Source organism: Simochromis diagramma, unplaced genomic scaffold (assembly GCF_900408965.1).
Source record: "Simochromis diagramma unplaced genomic scaffold, fSimDia1.1 OVJJ01000304.1, whole genome shotgun sequence".
NCBI classification, from domain to species: Eukaryota; Metazoa; Chordata; class Actinopteri; order Cichliformes; family Cichlidae; genus Simochromis; species Simochromis diagramma.
This window is the reverse complement of record NW_024387030.1, coordinates 1,106,560-1,134,217: the sequence shown is the minus strand read 5'-3', so window position 1 is coordinate 1,134,217 and position 27,658 is coordinate 1,106,560. Positions and strand designations below refer to the sequence as shown.

The following is a 27,658-nucleotide window of genomic DNA, read 5'->3' as shown; positions in this document are numbered from 1 at the left end:
CAGTAATCTTATGAGAATTTAAAGCCAAAACAACCTGCGAGAGTAGCTTTGCATGATTTATAGTTCAGATTAATCCTCATAAAACTCAAACAAGAACAGTGTAGATTAAAACCTTAATGTCACCATGACCGTCATGGATATAAATGTGGAGAGACTAAAACTCAAAAACTCAACATGTAAATGTTGATGTTGAGGGTTCAAAGCTAGGAGAAGACCCCCATTTCAGACAGGTCATTGAAGGTGACACTATTTTTACAGGTTGTTTATTTAATTCCATTTTGCTCCTGTTTTATGACTACTAAACAAGCAAAGGTGGGGAGATAATAACTGTCTTTAAGCATCAAGAAACCCCAGCAAAGCAAGGCTAGTGGAGGGGTAACAATCTATTACATCAGGTTTGGGGCATGAGGGAAACAAAGAGAGCTGGCGGAGTATATAGAGGCCACTATTAATTGAAACAATACATTAAAGAGACAACACAAAAGATAATGCATGCAGAAATGTGTAAAAATACTGGTGAACCATAGATTATGAGCCATTTTTTCTCCTCTTTTTATTAAATGCAGCTGATCAAAGCGCTGATAAGTCCAAGGCTTAAGCTGTCCTGCGGGTAAGGAGACTATTTTAGGGCTTTGAATTGGTCTTTTTGTAAAACAGTCTAACTTCCATTCGAATAACAAATGCACAAAATGACGTCTAGTCTTACCCTAAAAATTGATCTAGAGTGTGTTTGTGAAACCAATCCTTGTCTAGAGGACACTGAAAGCGGAAGGCTCTACCTCCTATTTTGCAGTCTCATCGTGATATGCTCTATTGGGATAATATGTTATTAGCGGGTAACATAACATCTCAAGGCCAATGGAGGAGTACAAGAGAGTCTTTGCGGTCTGATTTACATATTTCTGACTCAGGGCTGCTTAGGTGCTGTGCATCCCTGTCGTCCCTGAAGCAGCCAATCAGTAAAGCCCAGCAAACATGTGAGAATACCAAGCAAAACAGGTGGTTGTATGAGCCGCCCACATAATTATTAACTCCTTGTGTTGATGCAATAGTGACTTTGGTCACGCTATTATAGTGTTTTCTCCGCTGTTAAAGGTGTCAGGTTGTAGGCAGCTGTTTAACTGCAGTGATGACGGAAGAAAAGCCGCAGAAGCTCAAACTAAAGCGGGAGCTGGGGATGCTGGGAGCCGTGTCCCTCATCGTGGGGACGGCGGTCGGATCTGGGATCTTCATGACCCCACAGACGGTGATCAGCTCCATCGGGAGCCCCGGTGCCAGCCTGGTTATATGGGCGTCTTGCGGCCTGCTGGCGATTCTGGCGTCTTTCTGCTACGCCGAGCTCGGCACAGTTATAAAAGAATCAGGGGGCGAGTACATCTACATTCTGAGGACTTCATGTCCAGCGCTTGCCTTCATGTTCATCTTTAGCTCTGTGCTCTTTGTGAGACCTGCAGGCATTGCTGGCATAGGACTGAGTTTTGCTGCCTATGTTGTGACTCCTTTCTACGGAGACTGCCCCCCTCCGGTGCTGGTGGTGAAGTGCGTGGCCGCAGCGGCAATTATCACGCTCGCCATCGTGAACTGCATGAAAGTTCGCTTTGCAATGTCAATCCAAGTTTTCTTTACTGTAGTCAAAGTCTTGGCTCTGGCAGGGATTATCATAGGAGGTGTGGTGATGCTTATCAAAGGCCACACTGAGAATTTTGAAAACTCCTTTGAGAACACAAATGTTGGCGTCAATTCAATAGGAATTGCTTTCTACCAGGGGCTGTGGTCATACGACGGCTGGAACAATCTGAACTCAGTGACTGAAGAGTTAAAACGTCCCGAGGTAAGTGGGAGGGCCTTCAGAGGCTGACCCATGCCCTGACTGTAAAACACAATCACCCCGAATAAATAAGTAATGGGTTCTCTGCAGGGAGAAAATAATTTATTTTTATTGCTGAGAAATTTACAAATGTTTAACGTGAATTTTGAGCTATAACCGGCTGAGACTTTTATGTTGAGGCCACAGAAGTACAGTAGCGACAGAGGTAATAAATAAATAAACGGTTTAATTTTAGATCTAACAGAAAGATTATCTGTTACTAGTGTGCATTATAACATCACATAAAGAAAAATGGTGTTTTTTTCTGTTGATATTCTTCCTATTTCTAATCTTCCGGCAGCATAATAAGACCCTACACTTAAATCAATAGTTTCTTATCATAAAACTTGTTCTGTTGAAACCCATTTTAATAAACAACATTATTTGAGTATAACTACTTTTTTTTTTTCCTTTCAGCCATAAAATGCAGATGAGGTATTCATCACACAGGCGGGCAGGCGACGTAGACGCCCAAGTTTGTAAATGCAATACGTCGGAGTAGGCGTTGATTTAATGATTTGGTCAAATTAATCTCTGTTTAGTAATAAAGACCAAGTGAAAAAGAATATGATCACTTTTATATTTTTTTTTCTCTTATTAAGGAACATTGTACATGTATCACATTGTTCTGTATTTAAACGGTTATAAGCTGTTATAGAGAAATTATTAAGTTGACCTTGAGGATAATTTAATGATTTAATGTCTGACAAAGATGGATGTAGCCCAGATGCTGAATGATAGATTCATTTATTTGGTAACATGAGCCCATTAAATGATTATTGGGTTTTTCTCCTGAAGTCCAGATTCACTCTGTGCTCCTGTGTTCAGGCTTAGATCCGTTTGCATTTATCTATTTAGTTTATTCGGCTCTATTATATTTTTAATGTATTTATTTAAATGGACAGTGCATCTTTATGTAAATATGTCAGAGTTAGCCAAACAGCAAGTCAAGCAAAAGCAATAGAAAAGACATTTAACACAACATCAGACAATGAACAAGAATCTTGCTCTAACAATATTAGAGGCTGTTCTTTTCTTTCTAAACATTCAGCAGGGGATCGAATACATTATTTTTCCCCTATAAAAAGAAAATCTATTTTCCCTTTCAGAATATAACAGAATAATAGTTACTCATTTTCCTAATCTATTGGTCCACACTAGTTTATCCCAGAGTAGACAAATATTTATATTTATCAGGTTTCCTGATAAGATGTGGCTCAGGATTAAAATCCCCAAATAAATATTTTTGAGTGCAACGGCAACTTTAAATCTGGTGTTTTGCGTGTTAGTTGGGGCATCTCGCAGCAAGAAATTGAGTGCCTTTAAACGGTTCATAATGCAAAAATCTCATCTCAACCCACAGTTTGCACTGGAGAGTTTGTGGTTTTGCAGGATTTACAGCGCTATAACCTGGTAGTTAGGATTGTGCTAAGTCATGCAGAACTGCTCGTGCTGTTCATGAGAGCATATTGCTAAGCAGTTTTATTTTTCTCGTATTTTTATTTTTAGCTTTTTAGTTTCTGGAGTGGCAGTGGTTATTTAAGATTCTCACTTATTCATTCATTGCATAGTTATACATTTATTTTTGTTAAGCTACAGTGTAGCTTGCCATCACCAGTGTGTGAATGTGTGTGTGTGAATGGGTGAATGACTGAATGTAGTGTAAAGCGCTTTGGGGTCCTTAGGGACTAAGTAAAGCGCTGTAAAAATACAGGCCATTTACCATTTTTACCATTTAATGTTACTGTCTTATTACAAATGTATGGGTATTTCTAGTATATATACATATATTTTTGTACCCCCAAAATATTTAGTTAGTTTTTATATTTTTCTAAAGTACATAGTAACTACTAAAATATTTTTGAAACTATAACTAATGTGTGTATGTGTTAGTCCCCATAGGGAAATAGTTCCTCTGCATTTAACCCATTCACCCAGTGAAGCAGTGGGCAGCCACCAATGCAGCGCCTGGGGAGCAGTGTGTAGGGACGGTACCTTGCTCAGGGGTACCTCAGGGTAGCCGTTCAGCGGAGTTGAACCCCCGACCTTCCGATCATGGGGCCACCAAGCTATCTACTGAGCTATCCCTGCCCTAATAACGCGGAGCTAGGTAAAACACGTGAATTAAACACCTATAATTCAGAACTGAACATTGAAGTCATTTCTTCATATACAGATGGTGATACCGACCGCCTGTATTTTATTTATAAGTTGTTTTATTTTGAAAAGCTTATGTTTAAGTAGTTGAGTAATGAGAGAAAAAACACAGAGTAACTGCATTAAATGTGCACTCTGCTTTTTATTGACCAGGTTTTATCAGTTCTGAAAGTACACTGAGGACAGACTGAGCTGTGATGCAAAGAATAACTTGACGTCTTTACTTGGCCATGTCCTTTCTATGATAACATTGTTAACATTGTTAAGCAGATGTTCATGTCTTCTCTCAGATTAGGTATTTTTCTGCTGCCAGTACAGCTCTCCAAACTATTCATGTAGGTCCAGAAACAAGAAAACATTATATCGAGGACTGAAGACAGTCTTTCTCTGACTTTGAGGACACTAGTAGAATGCATTCGGTTTGCAGGGACTTTTACTGTAGAAAAGCAAGACTGAAATGATTTAAAACATGTATATTTTTAATGCTTTACTTCCTTGTCAGTGTTTTATACAAAACCTAAAATAAATTACTGCTTACGTGAAACCTAAGAGAAAAGAAGAACTTTAAACAGCCATGTATATGACAGCCATGCTGATGATAACCTCACCTTACTTTTGTAGCTGTATAATTAAGTGTGCTCCGCCTCTTATGTAACAGACAACGCTTTACAGCTACAGGTGTTCTTGTCCACTGCTTCTAGGAAGACAAAAGCTTTCTGACCATGGGACATGACACACATGGACTCAATCTGCAGAGGGAAGTGGGGCTCATAGGAGCAGTTTCCTTCATTGGTGGAACCATGATTGGATCTGGGATCTTCATTTCTCCCCAGTACGTCCTTTCCACTATTGGGAGCCCAGGGGCCAGCTTCATTATATGGTCCTGCTGTGGACTGATAGCCATGCTGGGGGGTCTGTGCTATGCTGAGCTGGGCACTATCATACCAGAGTCTGGAGCTGAGTACATTTACATACTGCGGACTGCAGGGAAAGTGGTGGCCTTCATGTTCGTCTTCAGCTTCATCATGGTCATGAGGCCGGCTAGTGGCACAGGAGTCGCTCTCAGCTTTGCTGAATATGCTGTGGCCCCCTTTTACAGCGGCTGCACTCCTCCACAGCTGGCAGTGAAGTTAATGGCTGCTGTATCAATCTTGGTGCTGGCTATAATCAACTGTCTGAGCGTCCGCTTGGCCACAGGCATCCAGGTGGTCACCATGGCAGTGAAGGTGGTGGCCCTGGTGGTGATCATCCTGGGAGGCATTGTGATGCTTTTCCAGGGCCGCACTGAGAACTTTGAGGACTCATTTGAGGGAACCAATGCAGGGGTCAGCTCCATTGGCATTGCTTTCTATCAGGGCTTGTGGTCGTATGATGGCTGGAACACTTTAAATTATTTAACTGAGGAGGTGAAACATCCAGAAGTAAGTCTGCGTGGGTTTGCAGTAATCTAAGTCATGGTAGTCTTAAGAGCTTCAAAAACTGGTACTTTTTTTAACAATATGGTTCATGTGATGACACACATGATTAATAGTAGATCAACAACTGTGGTTTAAATACCTGGAACTCTTCACCTTTTGTTTTTAGAACGTTAGAAGCCTCAGGGATGACAGGTAAAATGTTCTTAAGACATCAAAAAAGTCAGAATTTGAACATTTACTGTTTGTGGTTAATATTATACAAAAAAAAGGAGACAGATCGATCCAAGACTTTGGCTTTTTAGTCAGGATTGTATATAATTTATCTTCTTATGAGTGATGAGTGGACTGGACAAAGTAACAAGAAAACTGATATTACTTTTAGATATGATAACCCAAGCCTGTTGGCCCTTTGGTGCAGTGGTTAGCACTTTTGCTATAGAGCAAAAAAAAAATAAAAAGGTAGAGTTAATATTTAAATGAGGGTAACGACTAGGTTTTACAATCCCTTGATAACACTGAAAGTTTTTTCTACGCAGTTTGTAGCGTCTGAATTCTTTGTGATCTTTCTCAGTCTGCTCTGTAGACGTGTCGTTTTGTGCTCCCTGCTCTCTCTCACCATGGCGGACAAAACCCCAAAAAACGAAGGCCTGCAACTGAAGAGGGAAATTGGATTGATTGGTGGTGTCGCAATAGTTTCTGGAACCATGATTGGATCCGGTATCTTCATGTCCCCACAGTATGTCCTGGCGTATGTGGGAAGTCCTGGGGCCAGCATGTTAATCTGGTTTTTTTCAGGTGTTGTGGCTTTGCTTGCAGCTCTCTCCTACACTGAGCTTGGGACCATTATTCCTGAATCCGGTGGGGAATTTACTTACATCCTGAGGATCTATGGTTCATTCCCAGCCTTCTTTGCAGCAATCACTTTCATCCTGCTTTTGAAACCTTCCAGCATTGCAGCAATGGCAATGACCATTGCACAGTATGCCATGGCTCCCTTTTACCCAGGCTGCCCACCTCCTCAGCTGGCTGTGAAATGCTTTGCAGCTTTTAGTATTCTGGTAGTTGCCATTACCAACATCCTGAATGTCCGATTTGCTCTGAGAGTGCAGGTGATCTTCTTGGTGGCCAAAGTGTTTTCACTCACTTTCATTGTAATTGGAGGGCTAGTGAAAGTCATACAAAGCAGCACTGTGATCGAGGAAAATTTTAACGTTGAGAATGCTTTTCAAGGCACAGAGTATTCTGTGGGCACTCTGGGAATGGCTTTCTATCAAGGCCTCTGGTCTTACGCTGGCTGGTACAACTTAAACTATGTGACCGAGGAGCTGAACAAACCAGAGGTGAGGCTGAAAGGGTCAGAAATGACCTGAAATAGTAGCATTTGTTCATGCTAATTTTTTTTAAAATACAGCTTAAAACCTGTCAAGAATGATTTGATGCATTAGTGCAAAAGATGCCTATATGCTGCTATATTTTCTTCCTTAACTCTGAATTTGTACCTCAGGTAATTTATTGACTTTGTCCTAACACAGGATGTCTATAACACTCTGTAAATCAGTGATCAAAGTGTCTGAGGTGTTGTATGGCGATAATAAATGTACACGAGAGTGGAGTATGTTTGCTTTGCTATTATTTCGGTCCTAACTCCAATGAGGTGTGACTCCTAGATCTCAAAGACTGTATATAAAGGTGTTTGGTGAATATAATATATGAGGATCAAGTATCAGAATATATTTTGACAACAAGAAGCATTTTGACCAACATTTTTCTGTATCTCCAGCTTTTCCAGAACATATACTTTGTTTTTAGTTGCAGCTCCTTACAGCATTTTATATAATAATATTACTGTTTAAATAGGAATTTAATATTTTTAAAGAATTTCTCAACTTATGACAAACTTAATTTATCCTTATCTTAAATGACTGAAACTTCAGTGTGATCGTCCCTTTTTGTTCACGCCAGTTCATAATAATTAACCCATTTCCACTGACTGCTTTTTGCAGCTTGGTGCTTGGTGTTCTTTTCTGTTATATCATACTGGAGTCCAATTTAATTAAAAGAAGAGTATGGGCAGAACTTTGTGCCATCAGAAACTGAACCTGAATTGTAACTTGAATAAATGCTTTTAAAAACTGAATTTGAATCAGTCTAATTTGAAATTCAATGTACAGTTTTGAAAATTATCGTCACTAAATTGAAATTGAATTTTATATTTTGAAAATGAATTCATTTACTTTGAAACTGTATTTTATCTTTTAAAAGTGTAGCTCTCGAATAATTTCAGTTTCACTTCTATCATTCAGATTCAGTTCCAAAATTCATTTTTTTGGGACTTACATCCATACAACTAAATGGTTTAGCAAAGTATTAAAGAAAGTAAATATTCAACTTAGTTTTATGTTATTCTGTTGGACTGCTTAAACTGGCACAAGGGAGAACCAGGTCAAGTCATGTCCTTCCTCTGATAACATTGTTATGCAGATACTCTGTTCATTTCTTCACTCAGATGAGGCCCTGTCTAATCTTTTACTGGAAGTTCAGTGTTTTGGTTTTTTTTTTTATCTTCATGTAGGTCACGTAGATCCAGACACAAGTATGCATAAAACGAACAAACACCAGAGAAAGAATTGAGGACACCAGAAGAATCCACTTGGCTTGCAGGGACATTTCCAGTAGACTGGAAATATTCAAAACAGTCTCTATTTTGAATTTTCCGTTTCTCCAACTGTGTTTTATAGAGCAGAACCTAAAATAAATCATTGTTAACGTGAAACCTAAGAAAAAACCAACTCTGGACAAGCAGACATTCTTAAAGTCTGCTTAAAAGTAGCCTCATTTTAATTTCATAGCAGTTTAATTTTGTGCACTCCTCCTATTGGGCAACAGGCAGCGTTTTGTAACTGCACGTCTGTTCTTCGCTGCTGCTTCAGAGAAGACAAAAGCTTTCTGACCATGGGACATGACACACATGGACTCAATCTGCAGAGGGAAGTGGGGCTCATAGGAGCAGTTTCCTTCATTGGTGGAACCATGATTGGATCTGGGATCTTCATTTCTCCCCAGTACGTCCTTTCCACTATTGGGAGCCCAGGGGCCAGCTTCATTATATGGTCCTGCTGTGGACTGATAGCCATGCTGGGGGGTCTGTGCTATGCTGAGCTGGGCACTATCATACCAGAGTCTGGAGCTGAGTACATTTACATACTGCGGACTGCAGGGAAAGTGGTGGCCTTCATGTTCGTCTTCAGCTTCATCATGGTCATGAGGCCGGCTAGTGGCACAGGAGTTGCTCTCAGCTTTGCTGAATATGCTGTGGCCCCCTTTTACAGCGGCTGCACTCCTCCACAGCTGGCAGTGAAGTTAATGGCTGCTGTATCAATCTTGGTGCTGGCTATAATCAACTGTCTGAGCGTCCGCTTGGCCACAGGCATCCAGGTGGTCACCATGGCAGTGAAGGTGGTGGCCCTGGTGGTGATCATCCTGGGAGGCATTGTGATGCTTTTCCAGGGCCGCACTGAGAACTTTGAGGACTCCTTTGAGGGAACCAATGCAGGGGTCAGCTCCATTGGCATTGCTTTCTATCAGGGCTTGTGGTCGTATGATGGCTGGAACACTTTAAATTATTTAACTGAGGAGGTGAAACATCCAGAAGTAAGTCTGCGTGGGTTTGCAGTAATCTAAGTCATGGTAGTCTTAAGAGCTTCAAAAACTGGTACTTTTTTTAACAATATGGTTCATGTGATGACACACATGATTAATAGTAGATCAACAACTGTGGTTTAAATACCTGGAACTCTTCACATTTTGTTTTTAGAACGTTAGAAGCCTCAGGGATGACAGGTAAAATGTTCTTAAGACATCAAAAAAGTCAGAATTTGAACATTTACTGTTTGTGGTTAATATTATACAAAAAAAAGGAGACAGATCGATCCAAGACTTTGGCTTTTTAGTCAGGATTGTATATAATTTATCTTCTTATGAGTGATGAGTGGACTGGACAAAGTAACAAGAAAACTGATATTACTTTTAGATATGATAACCCAAGCCTGTTGGCCCTTTGGTGCAGTGGTTAGCACTTTTGCTATAGAGCAAAAAAAAAATAAAAAGGTAGAGTTAATATTTAAATGAGGATAACAACTAGGTTTTACAATCCCTTGATAACACTGAAAGTTTTTTCTACGCAGTTTGTAGCATCTGAATTCTTTGTGATCTTTCTCAGTCTGCTCTGTAGACGTGTCGTTTTGTGCTCCCTGCTCTCTCTCAACATGGCGGACAAAACCCCAAAAAACGAAGGCCTGCAACTGAAGAGGCAGATTGGATTGATTGGTGGTGTCGCAATAGTTTCTGGAACCATGATTGGATCCGGTATCTTCATGTCCCCACAGTATATCCTGGCGTATGTGGGAAGTCCTGGGGCCAGCATGTTAATCTGGTTTTTTTCAGGTGTTGTGGCTTTGCTTGCAGCTCTCTCCTACACTGAGCTTGGGACCATTATTCCTGAATCCGGTGGGGAATTTACTTACATCCTGAGGATCTATGGTTCATTCCCAGCCTTCTTTGCAGCAATCACTTTCATCCTGCTTTTAAAACCTTCCAGCATTGCAGCAATGGCAATGGGCATTGCACAGTATGCCATGGCTCCCTTTTACCCAGGCTGCCCACCTCCTCAGCTGGCTGTGAAATGCTTTGCAGCTTTTAGTATTCTGGTAGTTGCCATTACCAACATCCTGAATGTCCGATTTGCTCTGAGAGTGCAGGTGATCTTCTTGGTGGCCAAAGTGTTTTCACTCACTTTCATTGTAATTGGAGGGCTAGTGAAAGTCATACAGAGCAGCACTGTGATCGAGGAAAATTTTAATGTTGAGAATGCTTTTCAAGGCACAGAGTATTCTGTGGGCACTCTGGGAATGGCTTTCTATCAAGGCCTCTGGTCTTACGCTGGCTGGTACAACTTAAACTATGTGACCGAGGAGCTGAACAAACCAGAGGTGAGGCTGAAAGGGTCAGAAATGACCTGAAATAGTAGCATTTGTTCATGCTAATTTTTTTTAAAATACAGCTTAAAACCTGTCAAGAATGATTTGATGCATTAGTGCAAAAGATGCCTATATGCTGCTATATTTTCTTCCTTAACTCTGAATTTGTACCTCAGGTAATTTATTGACTTTGTCCTAACACAGGATGTCTGAAACTGTATTTTATCCTTTAAAAGTATAGCTCTCGAATAATTTCAGTTTCACTTCTATCATTCAGATTCAGTTCCAAAATTCATTTTTTTGGGACTTACATCCATACAACTAAATGGTTTAGCAAAGCATTAAAGAAAGTAAATATTCAACTTAGTTTTATGTTATTCTGTTGGACTGCTTAACCTGGCACAAGGGAGAACCAGGTCAAGTCATGTCCTTCCTCTGATAACATTGTTATGCAGATACTCTGTTCATTTCTTCACTCAGATGAGGCCCTGTCTAATCTTTTACTGGAAGTTCAGTGTTTTGTTTTGTTTTTATCTTCATGTAGGTCACGTAGATCCAGACACAAGTATACATAAAACGAACAAACACCAGAGAAAGAATTGAGGACACCAGAAGAATCCACTTGGCTTGCAGGGACATTTCCAGTAGACTGGAAATATTCAAAACAGTCTCTATTTTGAATTTTGGCTGCTGTATCAATCTTGGTGCTGGCTATAATCAACTGTCTGAGCGTCTGCTTGGCCACAGGCATCCAGGTGGTCACCATGGCAGTGAAGGTGGTGGCCCTGGTGGTGATCATCCTGGGAGGCATTGTGATGCTTTTCCAGGGCCGCACTGAGAACTTTGAGGACTCATTTGAGGGAACCAATGCAGGGGTCAGCTCCATTGGCATTGCTTTCTATCAGGGCTTGTGGTCGTATGATGGCTGGAACACTTTAAATTATTTAACTGAGGAGGTGAAACATCCAGAAGTAAGAATTTCAATATTTACTATTAGTAGTTTATAGAAAGTCAAAATAAAGATGAAGCATGCCAACACTGTGCGACTTCACTCATGATTGTGCATTTTTTTTATCTTCTTACTAATTTAGATGAGTAGGCCAGGACAAACTGTAGTAACCTGAGAACTGATATTGGTTTAGGATATAATAATCCAAACCAACTAGTGGCTCATTGGTGCAGTGGTTAGCACTTTTTCCACAGCTAGAAAACTGACGAGTTAATATTTAATTGAAGGCAAAACAAGTACATTTTACACCACGTGATTTCTTTTGAAAGCTTTTTCTACGCAGTTTGTAGCGTCTGAATTCTTTGTGATCTTTCTCAGTCTGCTCTGTAGACGTGTCGTTTTGTGCTCCCTGCTCTCTCTCACCATGGCAGACAAAACCCCAAAAAATGAAGGCCTGCAACTGAAGAGGCAGATTGGATTGATTGGTGGAGTAGCAATAGTTTCTGGAACCATGATTGGATCCGGTATCTTCATGTCCCCACAGTATATCCTGGCGTATGTGGGAAGTCCTGGGGCCAGCATGTTAATCTGGTTTTTTTCAGGTGTTGTGGCTTTGCTTGCAGCTCTCTCCTACACTGAGCTTGGGACCATTATTCCTGAATCCGGTGGGGAATTTACTTACATCCTGAGGATCTATGGTTCATTCCCAGCCTTCTTTGCAGCAATCACTTTCATCCTGCTTTTGAAACCTTCCAGCATTACAGCAAAATCAATGACCATCGCACATTACGTCATGGCTCCCTTTTACCCAGGCTGCCCACCTCCTCAGCTGGCTGTGAAATGCTTTGCAGCTTTTAGTATTCTGGTAGTTGCCATTACCAACATCCTGAATGTCCGATTTGCTCTGAGAGTGCAGGTGATCTTCTTGGTGGCCAAAGTGTTTTCACTCACTTTCATTGTAATTGGAGGGCTAGTGGAAGTGATGAGGAGCAGCACTGTGATCGAGGAAAATTTTAACGTTGAGAATGCTTTTCAAGGAACTCAGTTTTCTTTGAACACTCTGGGAAAGGCTTTACTTCAAGGCCTCTGGTCTTACGGTGGCTGGAGCAACTTGAATTATGTGACTGAGGAGCTGAACAAACCAGAGGTGAGGCTGAAAGGGTCTGAAATGACCTGAAATAGTAGCATTTGTTCATGCTAAATTTTTCAAATACAGCTTAAAACCTGTCAAGAATGATTTGATTCTTTACTCTAAAAGATGCCTATATGCTGCTATATTTTCTTCCTTAACTCTGAATTTGTATTTCAGGTCATTTATTGACTTTGTCCTAACACAGGATGTCTATAACACTCTGTAAATCAGTGCAGTTAGCTTGTTAATGTTTGACACCATGCAGCCCCACGCACACGGCGGTAACGGAGATTTGCCGCGTTAATGCAGTTATGGCATTAACGTCATTTTAACGAGATTAACGCTGACAGCACCAATAATAATATGACTGTTTAAATATTTTTAAAGACTTGGTAAATTCTTTAAAAATACCTCAACTTATGACAAACTTAATTTATCCTCATCTTAAATGGTTAAAACTTCAGTGTGATTGTCCTTATTGTTCACGCCAGTTCATAATAATTAACCCATTTCCACTGACTGCATTTTGCAACTTGGTGCTTGGTGTTCTTTTCTATTATTTTAGACTCGAGTCCTATTTAATTATAAGTAGAGTTCAACTTTGGAGAGCATTTTTAACTAAATGGTTTAGCAAAGCATTAAAGAAAGTAAATATTCAACTTAGTTTTATGTTATTCTGTTGGACTGCTTAACCTGGCACAAGGGAGAACCAGGTCAAGTCATGTCTTTCCTCTGATAACATTGTTATGCAGATACTCTGTTCATTTCTTCACTCAGATCCAGACACAAGTATACATAATATGAACAAACACCAGAGAAAGAATTGAGGACACCAGAAGAATCAACTTGGCTTGCAGGGACATTTCCAGTAGACTGGAAATATTCAAAATAGTCTCTATTTTGAATTTTTCGTTTCTCCAACTGTGTTTTATAGAGCAGAACCTAAAATAAATCATTGTTAACGTGAAACCTAAGAAAAAACCAACTCTGGACAAGCAGACATTCTTAAAATCTGCTTAAAAGTAGCCTCATTTCGTAGCTGTATAATTAAGTGTGCTCCGCCTCTTATGTAACAGACAACGCTTCAGGTGTTCTTGTCCGCTGCTTTTAGGAAGACAAAAACTTTCTGAACATGGGAGATGATACACATGGACTCAATCTGCAGAGGGAAGTGGGGATCATAGTAGCAGTTTCCTTCATTGGTGGAACCATGATTGGATCTGGGATCTTCATTTCTCCCCAGTACGTCTTTTCCACTATTGGGAGCTATTGCGAAATCAGTTTGACCCCGGTTCTTTTATTCGTCGAGGCATCCAGAGACGGCACCGGAACTCAGTAGTTATTTCACAAAACCTTTATTCATCTTCATTTAAGCATGCATCTTCTAGAAGGGAAGACGAGGCCGGTGTGTCCCTCTGCAAAATCTTCACCCCTTTGTTAGTTACAGCCAACTTTATAGAAGCGACCCCATCATAAGCCCCCCCCCCACGGTGTGCTGCAAACTCTGTCTGTGTCTATGTGCACGAGCACGTGAGTGCCTACATGTGCGCGTTTCCGCGTGTCTATGTGAGTGCTCGTGAGTGACTGTGTACGCATACCTGTGTGTATGTGTGTGCACGTGAGTGAGTGTGCGTGACAGTTAAAACACTGTGGGTGTAGGTGACTCCCTAGAGGTCATAAAAACCCATCTCCCTTCCAGACCACAGTTATCCAGTTACAGATATTGAGACCTTTCACAGTTCAACTGGGGGAGGGGTCTCCTACAATCTACTCCTAAGTTCATGACACAGTCAGGCCTTTATTACATTGAGGGCAGTGTCAGTGTATCTACAATAATTCTACATTCTATGTTAACACATTTCTAAACTTTAAAATAAGCTAAACATTCCTACAGAGCCCAGGGGCCAGCTTCATTATATGGTCCTGCTGTGGACTGATAGCCATGCTGGGGGGTCTGTGCTATGCTGAGCTGGGCACTATCATACCAGAGTCTGGAGCTGAGTACATTTACATACTGCGGACTGCAGGGAAAGTGGTGGCCTTCATGTTCGTCTTCAGCTTCATCGTGGTCATGAGGCCGGCTAGTGGCACAGGAGTCGCTCTCAGCTTTGCTGAATATGCTGTGGCCCCCTTTTACAGCGGCTGCACTCCTCCACAGCTGGCAGTGAAGTTAATGGCTGCTGTATCAATCTTGGTGCTGGCTATAATCAACTGTCTGAGCGTCCGCTTGGCCACAGGCATCCAGGTGGTCACCATGGCAGTGAAGGTGGTGGCCCTGGTGGTGATCATCCTGGGAGGCATTGTGATGCTTTTCCAGGGCCGCACTGAGAACTTTGAGGACTCCTTTGAGGGAACCAATGCAGGGGTCAGCTCCATTGGCATTGCTTTCTATCAGGGCTTGTGGTCGTATGATGGCTGGAACACTTTAAATTATTTAACTGAGGAGGTGAAACATCCAGAAGTGAGATTTTCAAAATTTACTATTAGTAGTTTATAGAAAGTCAAAATAAAGATGAAGCATGCCAACACTGTGCGACTTCACTCATGATTGTGCATTTTTTTTTATCTTCTTACTAATTTAGATGAGTAGGCCAGGACAAACTGTAGTAACCTGAGAACTGATATTGGTTTAGGATATAATAATCCAAACCAACTAGTGGCTCATTGGTGCAGTGGTTAGCACTTTTTCCACAGCTAGAAAACTGACGAGTTAATATTTAATTGAAGGCAACACAATATTTTACACCACGTGATTTCTTTTGAAAGCTTTTTCTACGCAGTTTGTAGCGTCTGAATTCTTTGTGATCTTTCTCAGTCTGCTCTGTAGACGTGTCGTTTTGTGCTCCCTGCTCTCTCTCACCATGGCGGACAAAACCCCAAAAAACGAAGGCCTGCAACTGAAGAGGCAGATTGGATTGATTGGTGGTGTAGCAATAGTTTCTGGAACCATGATTGGATCCGGTATCTTCATGTCCCCACAGTATATCCTGGCGTATGTGGGAAGTCCTGGGGCCAGCATGTTAATCTGGTTTTTTTCAGGTGTTGTGGCTTTGCTTGCAGCTCTCTCCTACACTGAGCTTGGGACCATTATTCCTGAATCCGGTGGGGAATTTACTTACATCCTGAGGATCTATGGTTCATTCCCAGCCTTCTTTGCAGCAATCACTTTCATCCTGCTTTTGAAACCTTCCAGCATTACAGCAATGTCAATGACCATTGCACAGTATGCCATGGCTCCCTTTTACCCAGGCTGCCCACCTCCTCAGCTGGCTGTGAAATGCTTTGCAGCTTTTAGTATTCTGGTAGTTGCCATTACCAACATCCTGAATGTCCGATTTGCTCTGAGAGTGCAGGTGATCTTCTTGGTGGCCAAAGTGTTTTCACTCACTTTCATTGTAATTGGAGGGCTAGTGAAAGTCATACAAAGCAGCACTGTGATCGAGGAAAATTTTAACGTTGAGAATGCTTTTCAAGGAACTCAGTTTTCTTTGAACACTCTGGGAAAGGCTTTACTTCAAGGCCTCTGGTCTTACTCTGGCTGGAGCAATTTGAATTATGTGACTGAGGAGCTGAACAAACCAGAGGTGAGGCTGAAAGGGTCAGAAATGACCTGAAATAGTAGCATTTGTTCATGCTAAATTTTTCAAATACAGCTTAAAACCTGTCAAGAATGATTTAATTCTTTACTCTAAAAGATGCCTATATGCTGCTATATTTTCTTCCTTAACTCTGAATTTGTATTTCAGGTCATTTATTGACTTTGTCCTAACACAGGATGTCTATAACACTCTGTAAATCAGTGCAGTTAGCTTGTTAATGTTTGACACCATGCAGCCCCACGCACACGGCGGTAATGGAGATTTGCCACGTTAATGCAGTTATGGCATTAACGTCATTTTAACGAGATTAACGCTGACAGCACCAATAATAATATGACTGTTTAAATAGGAATTTTATATTTTTAAAGACTTGGTAAAGTCTTTAAAAATACCTCAACTTATGACAAACTTAATTTATCCTCATCTTAAATGGTTAAAACTTCAGTGTGATTGTCCTTATTGTTCACGCCATTTCATAATAATTAACCCATTTCCACTGACTGCATTTTGCAACTTGGTGCTTGGTGTTCTTTTCTATTATTTTAGACTCGAGTCCTATTTAATTATAAGTAGAGTTCAACTTTGGAGAGCATTTTTAACTAAATGGTTTAGCAAAGCATTAAAGAAAGTAAATATTCAACTTAGTTTTATGTTATTCTGTTGGACTGCTTAACCCTTGTGTGGTATGTGTGGTTCATATTTTTGTTACTCAGCCAGTGTTCATGGGTCTGGTGGACCCGCTAGAGTATTGGCTTTCCAAATTAACACTATCAAACAATTTTATGTTAAATTACTCAACAGATATTTACTTCATCCCAATTACAAGCCATATGAACAGCAAACATGGTTAATTTTTTCCCTTTACCTTTGTTAGATCACATTTATGAATTAATGTGCTTCTCGTTTTTTGTTTTTTTGTTTTTATAAAATGTTATAAAAAAAATAAATCAGTTATAATCAAGTGGAGTGAGTGGAAAGACACAACACATTTACACGTGAAGCAATATGTTTCACAACTAAATGTGATCAGCTGCTCATCAATGGTGACATTAGGCCCAGGGTTGTAAAACAGGGGAAGGTGGTGCACCCACTTATCCCACACTGTCCTGATGGCAGCTAGCTTGTCTCTCTGCCGTCGAGCTGGTCTGTCGTCTCGGTTATCAAAACGGATAATCCTGGAAATTTTGTGGAAGTTTTCCAGAGACATTGATGCACGGAAAGGTTCTTGCCGGTTTCTGCATCCCACAGGGATTCTGTGGATTCCCCTTTGGACCTGAAAACTCCTGAAAGGATAAAAACCCCAAAGTAGGCCTTTGGGGTTCTTAGATGAATTTGGTCCATCTCCTTCCACCTCTCTCCAAAAACACACCTTCCTTCTAGATTACTGCAATCCAGAATAATTTTCTGGATGGAATCTGGGATGAAAAGCTCAAATGAAGACTTGATGTCCTGCACATGAGTAACTGTCAGCCGTGTTGGCCCTGGCTTATCACAGTAACAGCTCTGCAGGGTGGCTCATTTCTTGGGCAAGAAGACCATTCAATGTCACCAGTTATTGACATCCATATTTCTTCACTTGCTGTCTGGTGGGCTTGTTCTGGTCCTGGAGCTGGCTGCAGATGGGGTACTCATCTTCGTTTTGTTACTAAATGGTGCTCGACCTCGTCCTCTTCTTCAAAGTCACTGTCAGACTCTGAATTTTCAGAAATGTGAAATATTGTGAAACCTCTTTGTCAACATCATCATCCGAAGCCCCTCTCTCTTCCAAAATCAATTGGATGGCCCTCGCAGCAGATAATCTTTTGCCATCTTGATCAGTTGTGATAAAGAACCACACTGGCAAAGTCTTATTTATAGTATTATGCCCCTAATTTGCAGGTGGGACAGGGTATGAGAACATAACATTTGGATCCCTCAAGAAAGAGGGTAAAATGTGTGGGAATGTAAGAGCAGACGGTGTCGATAGTTGAATTTTCAACAATGTTGCAACTTTGTGCAGGAGCAGGAGGGGAAGAAAACACTATCAGCAGCACCAGAAAGGAGGAAGACAGAGTGTGGGAACACAGGACCTACACTTTCAACACTTTTATTAGACCTGGGTCCAGTGGACCCGAACACCTTGTATGTAATGTAAATGCGTGGGGGGAGGTACAGTATGAGGTCATTGAAAATTAGTTCGGATTTATGTTCTTCACAGAAAATAAGCCAAAGCCAATGAATTTCCGGTTGAAAAAATAATTAATTGTTTAATTTTTCTTTTGAAAAAAACTGAAAACGGGTCTCACAGACCCGAACACCATACAAGAGTTAAACTGGCACAAGGGAGAACCAGGTCAAGTCATGTCCTTCCTCTGATAACATTGTTATGCAGATACTCTGTTACTTTCTTCACTCAGATGAGGCCCTGTCTAATCTTTTACTGAAAGTACAAGGTTTTTTTTTTTAATCTTCATGTAGGTCACGTAGATCCAGACACAAGTATACATAATATGAACAAACACCAGAGAAAGAATTGAGGACACCAGAAGAATCCACTTGGCTTGCAGGGACATTTCCAAGAGACTGGAAATATTCAAAACAGTCTCTATTTTGAATTTTTCATTTCTCCAACTGTGTTTTATAGAGCAGAACCTAAAATAAATCACTGTTTTATGTGAAACCTAAGAAAAGAAGGCAACACAATATTTTACACCACGTGATTTCTTTTGAAAGTTTTTTCTACGCAGTTTGTAGCGTCTGAATTCTTTGTGATCTTTCTCAGTCTGCTCTGTAGACGTGTCGTTTTGTGCTCCCTGCTCTCTCTCACCATGGCGGACAAAACCCCAAAAAACGAAGGCCTGCAACTGAAGAGGGAAATTGGATTGATTGGTGGAGTAGCAATAGTTTCTGGAACCATGATTGGATCCGGTATCTTCATGTCCCCACAGTATGTCCTGGCATATGTGGGAAGTCATGGGGCCAGCATGTTAATCTGGTTTTTTTCAGGTGTTGTAGCTTTGCTTGCAGCTCTCTCCTACACTGAGCTTGGGACCATTATTCCTGAATCCGGTGGGGAATTTACTTACATCCTGAGGATCTATGGTTCATTCCCAGCCTTCTTTGCAGCAATCACTTTCATCCTGCTTTTGAAACCTTCCAGCATTGCAGCAATGTCAATGACCATTGCACAGTATGCAATGGCTCCCTTTTACCCAGGCTGCCCACCTCCTCAGCTGGCTGTGAAATGCTTTGCAGCTTTTAGTATTCTGGTAGTTGCCATTACCAACATCCTGAATGTCCGATTTGCTCTGAGAGTGCAGGTGATCTTCTTGGTGGCCAAAGTGTTTTCACTCACTTTCATTGTAATTGGAGGGCTAGTGGAAGTGATGAGGAGCAGCACTGTGATCGAGGAAAATTTTAACATTGAGAATGCTTTTCAAGGAACTCAGTTTTCTTTGAACACTCTGGGAAGGGCTTTCTATCAAGGCCTCTGGTCTTACTCTGGCTGGAGCAACTTGAATTATGTGACTGAGGAGCTGAACAAACCAGAGGTGAGGCTGAAAGGGTCTGAAGTGACCTGAAATAGTAGCATTTGTTCATGCTAAATTTTTTTAAATACAGCTTATAATCTTTGATAAAGATTCTGCTGGGAAATATGATTGTTTTCTTGCTGCTATCCTGAGAAAAATGACCACTTACCTTTTCCCCCCCTAAACTCTGAATTTGTGTTTCAGGTAATTCATTGACTTTGTACCAACATATACCCCTACAATGCTTAAATCAGTGTTTAAAGTGTCTGAGGTGACTAAAGAGGTACACGAGTTGGCATTGTTAGGATTGTTGTAATTGCAGTTCCAGCTTGTCCTGACTGCATGAAACTTGGTGCTTGGTGTTGCTTGGGGAGCTTTTCCCCCCCCTCCACGGTTTGGCAAAGTATTAAAAAAGTAAATGTTCAATGAGGCTTTGTTTTGTCATGAGAGACTGCTTTGTTAATATGTGTAATCAAGGTTTAGCCAAACTTTACAACCATGTCATATCTTTTTTTTGTACAGGTGAATCTTCCTCGGGCGGTGCTGATAGCCATTTCTCTTGTGACTACTTTGTACCTGCTGGTGAATGTGAGCTATCTGGCAGTAATGACACCTAAAGAGCTCGTGTCCTCAAGCGCGGTAGCAGTTACCTGGGGGTAAGACAACACCTGTTCTCAACCTGATAAGATCTTTTTTTTTTTATTATTATTATTATTATTACTTCTCCCATAGAACAGGAAGCAAACCTGAAGAAATCCTCTTCTCTGTACAATCATTTGATATGTGCATTAAAATTACTGATGGTCAAACAAATGGGGTTTTTGTAAGTTGAAAATACAGACTGTATTTAAAGATGGATGTTGCAATCCTGTCTCCATTTTTAATCCTCTGTATTAGCATTTTAGCTCCCTGCCATGTTGATACCAGAGATTAAATCATCCAGTGGGATTAATAGGTGATTAATAGGCAATTTAAATCTGCCCACTGTACAAGTAATTATGAAACTTATCTTGCACAGTTGATGTGATTTCTCACAAGACTCATCAATCCACTGTAAGGAAAATTACTTAAGAGTCACCTCCAAACACTTCAAACACAAAATGGCAGCAAAGAGCATCACTACAGTTAGGTGCTCACTTCTGGTGTCACACAAATACCAAGAGATATTGGACCCCTTCTCGTCACCGTCTCTATGTTCCTCCTTGGTCAGATCATCCACCGCCATGGTCTCTGCTTCCATTCCTATGCTGATGATACACAACTTTATCTCTGTACTAAACCCTCTACCCTGCTTCCCCATGATCACTTCTCAACTGTCTGCATGAAATAGAAATATGGATGTCAATTAACCTACTCAAGCTCAACAGTAATAACGCAGAGGTCTTGGTTGAGGCCCCCAAAGCCCTACTCCAGAAGACTGGCCATCTACTTATTGATATAGACCAGGGGTAGGCAACTGCAGGCCTCGCGTGCCAGTTTCCTGCAGGTTTTAGATTTGTCCTTGACCCAGCACAACTGATTTAAATGGCTACATTGCCTCCTAAACATGTCTTGAAGTTCTCCAGAGGCCTGGTAATCAACTAATCATTTGATTCAGGTGTGCTAACCCAGGGTGATATCTAAAACCTGCAGGACACAGGCACGTGAGGCCTGGAGTTGCCTACCCCTGATATAGATGGTTTCCTCATCTGGCCTTCCTTCAATGTTTGCAATCTGGGTGTCATTTTGGAACTCTCTCCCATATGAACTTCTCAACAACCCGTCACTGGTATGGAATCAGAACGATGCCACCTTGAAACGAAACCGAAAAAAATATTGAAACCGAAAAAAAATATTGTAACTGAAATAAATGTACTGAAAAATCTTGTATTGAAACCGAAAAAAAATTGATAGTGAAAAACAATTAATTGAAACTGTATTTTTTTTTTTTGTTTTCGCTTACAATTTTTTATTTTTCGGTTTCAATCCATTTTTTTTCTGTTTCAATCCATTTTTCTGTTTCAATCCACTTTTCGGTTTCAAACCATTTTTCAGTTTCACTCTGCTGGCACTGTTTTGGCGTACGGGGGCGCGCTGGGGGGCGGGGATTCCGACCCGCATGTATTTGCATATATTATAATGCTGACCAATGACTGGAGAAAACACTGACGACGCGGCTGCGGTCACGGACAAACTCGCACGTGTCTGTTCAGGGATGGCAGATGCCGAGAGGTCCAGCGTTTACATTACCGACTATTTCAAAGTGACAGCCTGAGGTGTTCTTCAGTAAATTGGACTACCGGACAGGAGGACCTGAGGCCCCACCGCATTATTTTTGGTAAGTTAAATGTGTTTGTAAGCTAATCCGTAATTTAGGTCCTTAGCTAGCTACCTAAGGACCTAGCTAGCTAAAATGAGCACTCGGCTGTCGGGGAAACTTGTTTTGTAAAGTTCGTTTAGCTAACCAGTGCAGGTGAATGAATTTACCCTGACTAAAGAAATCAAGAGAAACGCACCGGGCTGCTCAGTGACTAACCACGGTTACTGTACTTTTATTATGAGTATTATACTGTAAGAGCAACGGGCTGGACTCTGCTTCTGCGCCTGTGCAGAGCTGATTATTAAATATGTGCAAACAGCAGCATGTTTTCTGTCGCTTTCCACATGTGGAAGGACATTAACGCCAACTTTTAAATTCCACTCATTAGTCAATAGCTACGGATTAAATAGCAAAGCCCGATACTTATGTACTGAAACCAACTACTTCCGCTTGTCAGCTTAAGTTAAAATGTTACATTTTTCCCCTGATTATTTTTTTAGCTTTTTTTTTTTTTTAACTGAGTTTGTTACAAATATTCAGGTTAAACTGTCCAAATTATTTTTAATGAATTATGTTCACAAAGTCACATGTGCAGTACTCTGTACAGCTTGCATCCTTTAGGACAAATAATTTGAAACATTAATATTTCTTGTTCAATACTGAACTGTTAACACCTCTGTATGTTGTGACCAGGATGCAGCAGCAGACTGAACCTCAGCTGAAACCTGCTCCATCGTCTCATCTTTGCAGATGTCGATTTATAAAGCATCAACAACTCAAAGGTAAACATGATATTAAAAAATGTGTTAGTAAGGCCTTTAAAACAAATAAAAAATAAATAATAAACAGCTGTCGGCAGAACTGTAGGACTGAACAACTTCAGATCCCGAGTGTGTGAGGACTGAGAAGGATCAGCTCTATTTCAGATTTGAGAGATAAACTTTATATTTCAGTTTGTGATGATTCTGTTTGTGATTACAGGAGCTGCTGTCAGGTTCAGACCTCAGCACCACCCAGTGACAGCAGACAGATCGTCCTATATCTTCAATCTTTGTAGTAACTCCAAAATTAACTGAAGAAAACAGTACAAAGGTTAAAGTACCACATGTGCTGTCAGTGAAAGCTGCAGCTGTTTTATTGATACATTTAAAGACAAAAAGTCAAAAGGATTAATCACCCCTGTAACTGTGTCACTATACATCAGCATTAACAGTACCTCAGTTTGGTGTTTCAGAAAACTGCTGATCTCAGACCTGCACAACTTCTGTTTTAAACACTGAATGTACTCAGCTACATGAAGAGCACATGTTTTCTCTGACACAATTAAATAAAACCTGATTAAAGTCAAAGGTTATTACTTGTATTTGAACTAAAAACTTGTGATCTGGAATTCTTTCACTGTTTTTTGACAATGTGTTATTTATCATAAAGTAATTCAGAGTCATTCATACCAGAGTAACCAGTGAGCACAACATATATTTAACTTTCTACAGGACTTAAAGCTATTGCTATAGCTTATAGCTATAGCTATTACTTACCTGCACTACTGTATAGTTCTGTGTAAATAATCATTCTGTACATATGATGATTTTTAATCCTACAACTGTTTATAACTTGCATAGTTCACATTTCTGTATAACTGTATATCTCAGATTTCTGTATAGTTTTTCATATTTATATCCTGTTCATAGCCTGTACATAGTTTTGTACTCACTACAGCCTGTACATACTTATAGAATATTCTTAACATACTTCATACCGTGTACATTGTAACATACCATAATAGACCCATTTCTGTAATATACTTACATATCTATATTATTGCTAATATATTGTAATATATCTATATCATGGCTAAAGCACTTCTGGATGGATGCAAACTGCATTTCATTGCCCTGTACCTGTGCATGTGCAATGACAACAAAGTTGAATTCTATTCTATTATATTATGTAAAAGTCCAGACCCTCTGAGGATTATCTGAGTACTTCTAACATTACACAAAGCAAAGGTCTCCATCAGTGTTCATGAAATGCTGGGTTTATCCTTCTTGTGAGGGAGCTGCTGGTGAAGATCACGAGCCCTGCTTGATCCTGGCGACGGGTTTCAGTCTTCCTGGTGTTTCTGAAATGATGCCTCTCACTGTGGGTCAACAGAACTTCTGGCACAGGACAGCTGTAATGAAAGAAATTGAAGTTTTGAAAAAAAATCTTGGAAATGCCCTAAATGTGAGAAGCAGATTTTGTATTTACTTTTCTTTTGCCAATCAAGATAACAAAGTATAATTTTCACCATACAATTACTAACCTTGTCATCTCCTGCACTGTCTGTTTTGGGCTCTGGGCTCGTCCTTCCCAGCGCTCATGAGACTGCTTTGATGCACTGTGGTATGAGGTGCTAACCTGTTGACAGTGTTGGGAAGGTTCATTTTAAAATGTATTCCACCAAAGATTATAGGAGTAATGTATTCTGAATACTTTACAACTACATGAATGTGCTATTGCTGTGTGCTTTATTACTATTACTGAAGGCTACTCGCCATACCAATACCAACTAGATGTTAAAATCTTAATATAAATGAGTAACAGTAGGTGGACATTAGGTAAGGCTGCACTTTTTGCAGCGATCTCGTGTAGAAAACTATTCAGCGCGTATATAAAACAGGTCAGCGGCTCCGAACCGTAGTAAAGGGACCTCTGGCTAATACGTCGGGTTCGTGTCGGGCTCGTAGCTGAAAACTAGCTTTACTTTGTTGTCTGGGTCAAGTTTGCTAGCGAGAGACAGAGAGAGGCGTTGAAAGGCTGCTTATTGTTTCGGAGGAAAACACGAACACGGTGTACAGTCGAGTCTTAACAGCTTAATTACAGCTGGGCTCGTCAGGCACTCTTTTTTGGCTGCAGTGGTTATTATTATATTTACATGCTTCCAGCTCCCGTTTCTGCTCCGTGACAGCTCATACTTGTCCTTTCTCTCCCTCCCTCGCTCACAGACACATAACGGGTATGGCAGTCCATTCTCCCTGCAGCACAGACTACACTGCCCATGAGGCTACATTGTTTAGGGCGATGCCTGTAACACTCTGCTATTGCCTTCATATTAAATCATTTTTGTATAATAATTTTTAGAGGCTCTTATTGCGTGTTTTGTTTGGGTTTCCACCGGCGTGGAATTACCAAAAAATAGAGAGACCATAGCCTAACATATGAAACAGGTAAATACCGCCATGTAATCCATTTATTTCAACAAACTAACTGTATTCTCAATATCACCTATTGAACAGTAACTGTAACGAATACATTTACTCATATTTTGTATTTTAAATACGTAACGCCGGTGCATGTATTACGTTACTGCCCAACACTGCCTGTTGAGATCCTGAGATCCGCTCCTAGAACACCGGCCTCCAACTCCTGAAGAGACACAGGTGTCCCTAAATTTAGCAAATATTAGCTTCAGGCTAGCTTGCTACGACGAATAGGCTAATACCAGCATTTTACCACAACTTCACCAGATGTAGCTAAAAAAAACTAAACTAATGTCCAGCCCAGTGGGACAGCAAGAAAAGATGACAAAAAATGATTACTTACTTGCGGTTTGGAGGTTCAAGCTCAAATTGAAGCAGCCATTGAAGGACGGGAAGAGAGAAAGATGGCAGCTTGGTCAGCACTAGTGGCCTCTATAATGTATGCAAATACATGCGGGCCGGAAACCCCGCCCCCCCAGCGCGCCCCCGGACGCCAAAACAGTGTCAGCAGATTGAAACTGAAAAATGGTTTGAAACCGAAAAAAAAAAAAATTGTAAGCGAAAACAAAAAAATTACAGTTTCAATTAATTGTTTTTCACTATCAATTTTTTTTTCGGTTTCAATACAAGATTTTTCAGTACATTTATTTCGGTTTCAATATTTTTTTCGGTTTCGTTTCAAGGTGGCATCGTTCTGATTCCATACAGAAGGGGCCTCAGAACAGATGTTTGTAGTGTTAAACCTGGTCACACCAGCAAAGGCCCCATTCAACACCTTTCAAGACAAATATTACATTGAGGTGACATCACATCCTGTCCAAGAGGTTTATTCCTAAATAGGTCCACAGAAGATGTTTTTGATTTAATTTGTTAAATTACTGAAATGTATATAGAAAAGGGTTGATTGATATGCACTACAAGATTTTTTTATAATACAAACAGTTTTCCTGCAGGAATAAGGTGCTGGGCAGCTGGGGCTGGGTCATGTCTGTGGCCGCAGCCTTGTCAGCTTTCGGTTCTCTAAACGGGACGTTCTTCAGCGGCGGCCGTGTGTGCTTTGTTGCTGCCCGGGAAGGACACATGGTAACAGTCTCTCTGTCTTATAAGAACACACACACACCTGTTTAAAATAAAGCTACGTGCAGATTTTCACACAGACCAGTGCTGGTTTTGCAGCCAGATATTCTGTCCATGGCCCACGTCCACAGACTGACTCCATCTCCGGCGCTGATCTTCACCACAATAATCTCTCTGGTGGTGCTGATTCCTGGAGACTTTCAGAGTATCGTCAACTACTTCAGGTGAAGGCTGACTCTGTTTCTGCTCCATTTCTACTTTGTTTGAGGGTTTTTTTTTTTTTTTAGCACACATTGCTTTTTTTTGTTTGTCTTTAATTTCTCTTCCTCTGCCGTTTTCAGTTTTAGCGCCTGGTTTTTCTATGCCATTGTCCTGTCTGGGCTCATCTATCTCAAAATCAAGAAGAAGGACCTCCCAAGGTCGTACAAGGTTAGTGTCATCATTGTTTTCACATTACATGACAATAACATCTTGTCCTCACACCTGGTTATTCCTCTCCCCACAGGTTCCCATTGTAATTCCTATACTGGTCCTCATTGCAGCGATATTCCTCGTGCTGGCACCCATCATAGACAATCCTCAGATTGAGTACCTCTACGTGGCTTTATTTATCTTAAGTGGCATTGTAGTCTACATACCCTTCATTCATTACAAGCTCTGCCCAAGAGTGCTGGACAAGTTAACAGTGTTCTTGCAGCTCTTCTTAGAGGTCGCCCCTGCAGACAAAAACCTGTAATTTCTACTGAACACACATGGATAGCATCTTTGATAACATGCAGATAACTGAAAGCTACCAATAAAATAAGCCTTTTTCCATGAATTATCCTTACATGTTAAATTACATCTGATAATGCAGTGTTGCTGTTTTATTTAAAGGTGCATTTAAAGTGTTTTACTTGCATTTTTAAATTGATGTTATTGTAAATTCACAACTTTCATTTAAGCTCATTGTAAAAGATCGTTTGCAAGATGTTTAAGTTCAAAATTCATTAAGATTTACAGGGGGACACAAATCCATATTTGTCATTGAAAAACATTGATTATCTTTTTTTAATACAATAAACACTAAAACACGCTATAATTCAGCATTGCAGGGGACCTTACAGCTCTGCCATTTACTGCATGTCAGTCATACCTTGCTGTCACTTTATAATCGACAAAAAAATAAAGTATTTCAAACATATCAGTGAACTTAGTGCTCCTGACATTTCCTGATTTCTTGCAATATTCAGATTCTGTTTGTATTCGTCTGTACTCGCTACAAGTTTGCGTGAATAAGCATCACAAAAGCATCTGAATGGAGCAGATCTTCATGAAGTAGATGTGCTTTTTGGGTCTGAGAACACTCGTACAGATGTGTGACTTAAAAAGAAAATAAAAAGTTTATTAAATATTTTTCACCAAATTGCTAAAACAAGACATTGTCAATTTAT

At 40.5% G+C, this 27,658-nt stretch overlaps 1 protein-coding gene and 2 long non-coding RNA genes across 8 annotated transcripts; 2 read left to right on the top strand and 1 right to left on the bottom strand.

Moving 5' to 3' along the window:
- Positions 1 to 24: 24 nt before the first annotated feature.
- Positions 25 to 27,016, top strand: zmp:0000001267 (b(0,+)-type amino acid transporter 1). 6 transcript variants are annotated; one of them, XM_040042828.1, is made up of 7 exons: positions 4,041 to 4,904; positions 14,420 to 14,960; positions 20,130 to 20,263; positions 26,102 to 26,231; positions 26,325 to 26,449; positions 26,567 to 26,654; positions 26,731 to 27,016. In XM_040042828.1, the coding sequence occupies exons 1-7, from the start codon at positions 4,747 to 4,749 to the stop codon at positions 26,959 to 26,961; spliced, it is 1,407 nt and encodes a 468-aa protein (XP_039898762.1). In that variant the 5' UTR covers positions 4,041 to 4,746; the 3' UTR covers positions 26,962 to 27,016. The 6 variants fall into 6 exon arrangements, with proteins under 6 accessions (XP_039898761.1, XP_039898762.1, XP_039898763.1 ...); XM_040042823.1 differs by lacking the exons at positions 4,041 to 4,904; positions 14,420 to 14,960 and adding exons at positions 9,299 to 9,474; positions 9,730 to 10,430; XM_040042827.1 differs by lacking the exons at positions 4,041 to 4,904; positions 14,420 to 14,960 and adding an exon at positions 25 to 1,831.
- LOC120740446 lies at positions 21,547 to 22,741 on the top strand. The gene is made up of 2 exons (XR_005697368.1): positions 21,547 to 21,924; positions 22,600 to 22,741. It is a non-coding gene; the product is annotated as an uncharacterized LOC120740446 (long non-coding RNA).
- Positions 23,756 to 25,734, bottom strand: LOC120740444. Its single transcript, XR_005697366.1, has 3 exons — positions 25,492 to 25,734; positions 24,212 to 24,306; positions 23,756 to 24,079 (listed from the first exon to the last, which is right to left on the bottom strand). It is a non-coding gene; the product is annotated as an uncharacterized LOC120740444 (long non-coding RNA).
- Positions 27,017 to 27,658: the final 642 nt, after the last annotated feature.

Bases quoted from the DNA above. Each gene is read 5' to 3' on its own strand.
- zmp:0000001267 (XM_040042823.1), top strand. From the start codon at position 9,420: ATGAGTGATGAGTGGACTGGACAAAGTAACAAGAAAACTGATATTACT. The intron at 26,450-26,566 runs GTGAAGGCTGAC...TGCCGTTTTCAG, and splicing joins AGTATCGTCAACTACTTCAG to TTTTAGCGCCTGGTTTTTCT. The intron at 26,655-26,730 runs GTTAGTGTCATC...CTCTCCCCACAG, and splicing joins ACCTCCCAAGGTCGTACAAG to GTTCCCATTGTAATTCCTAT.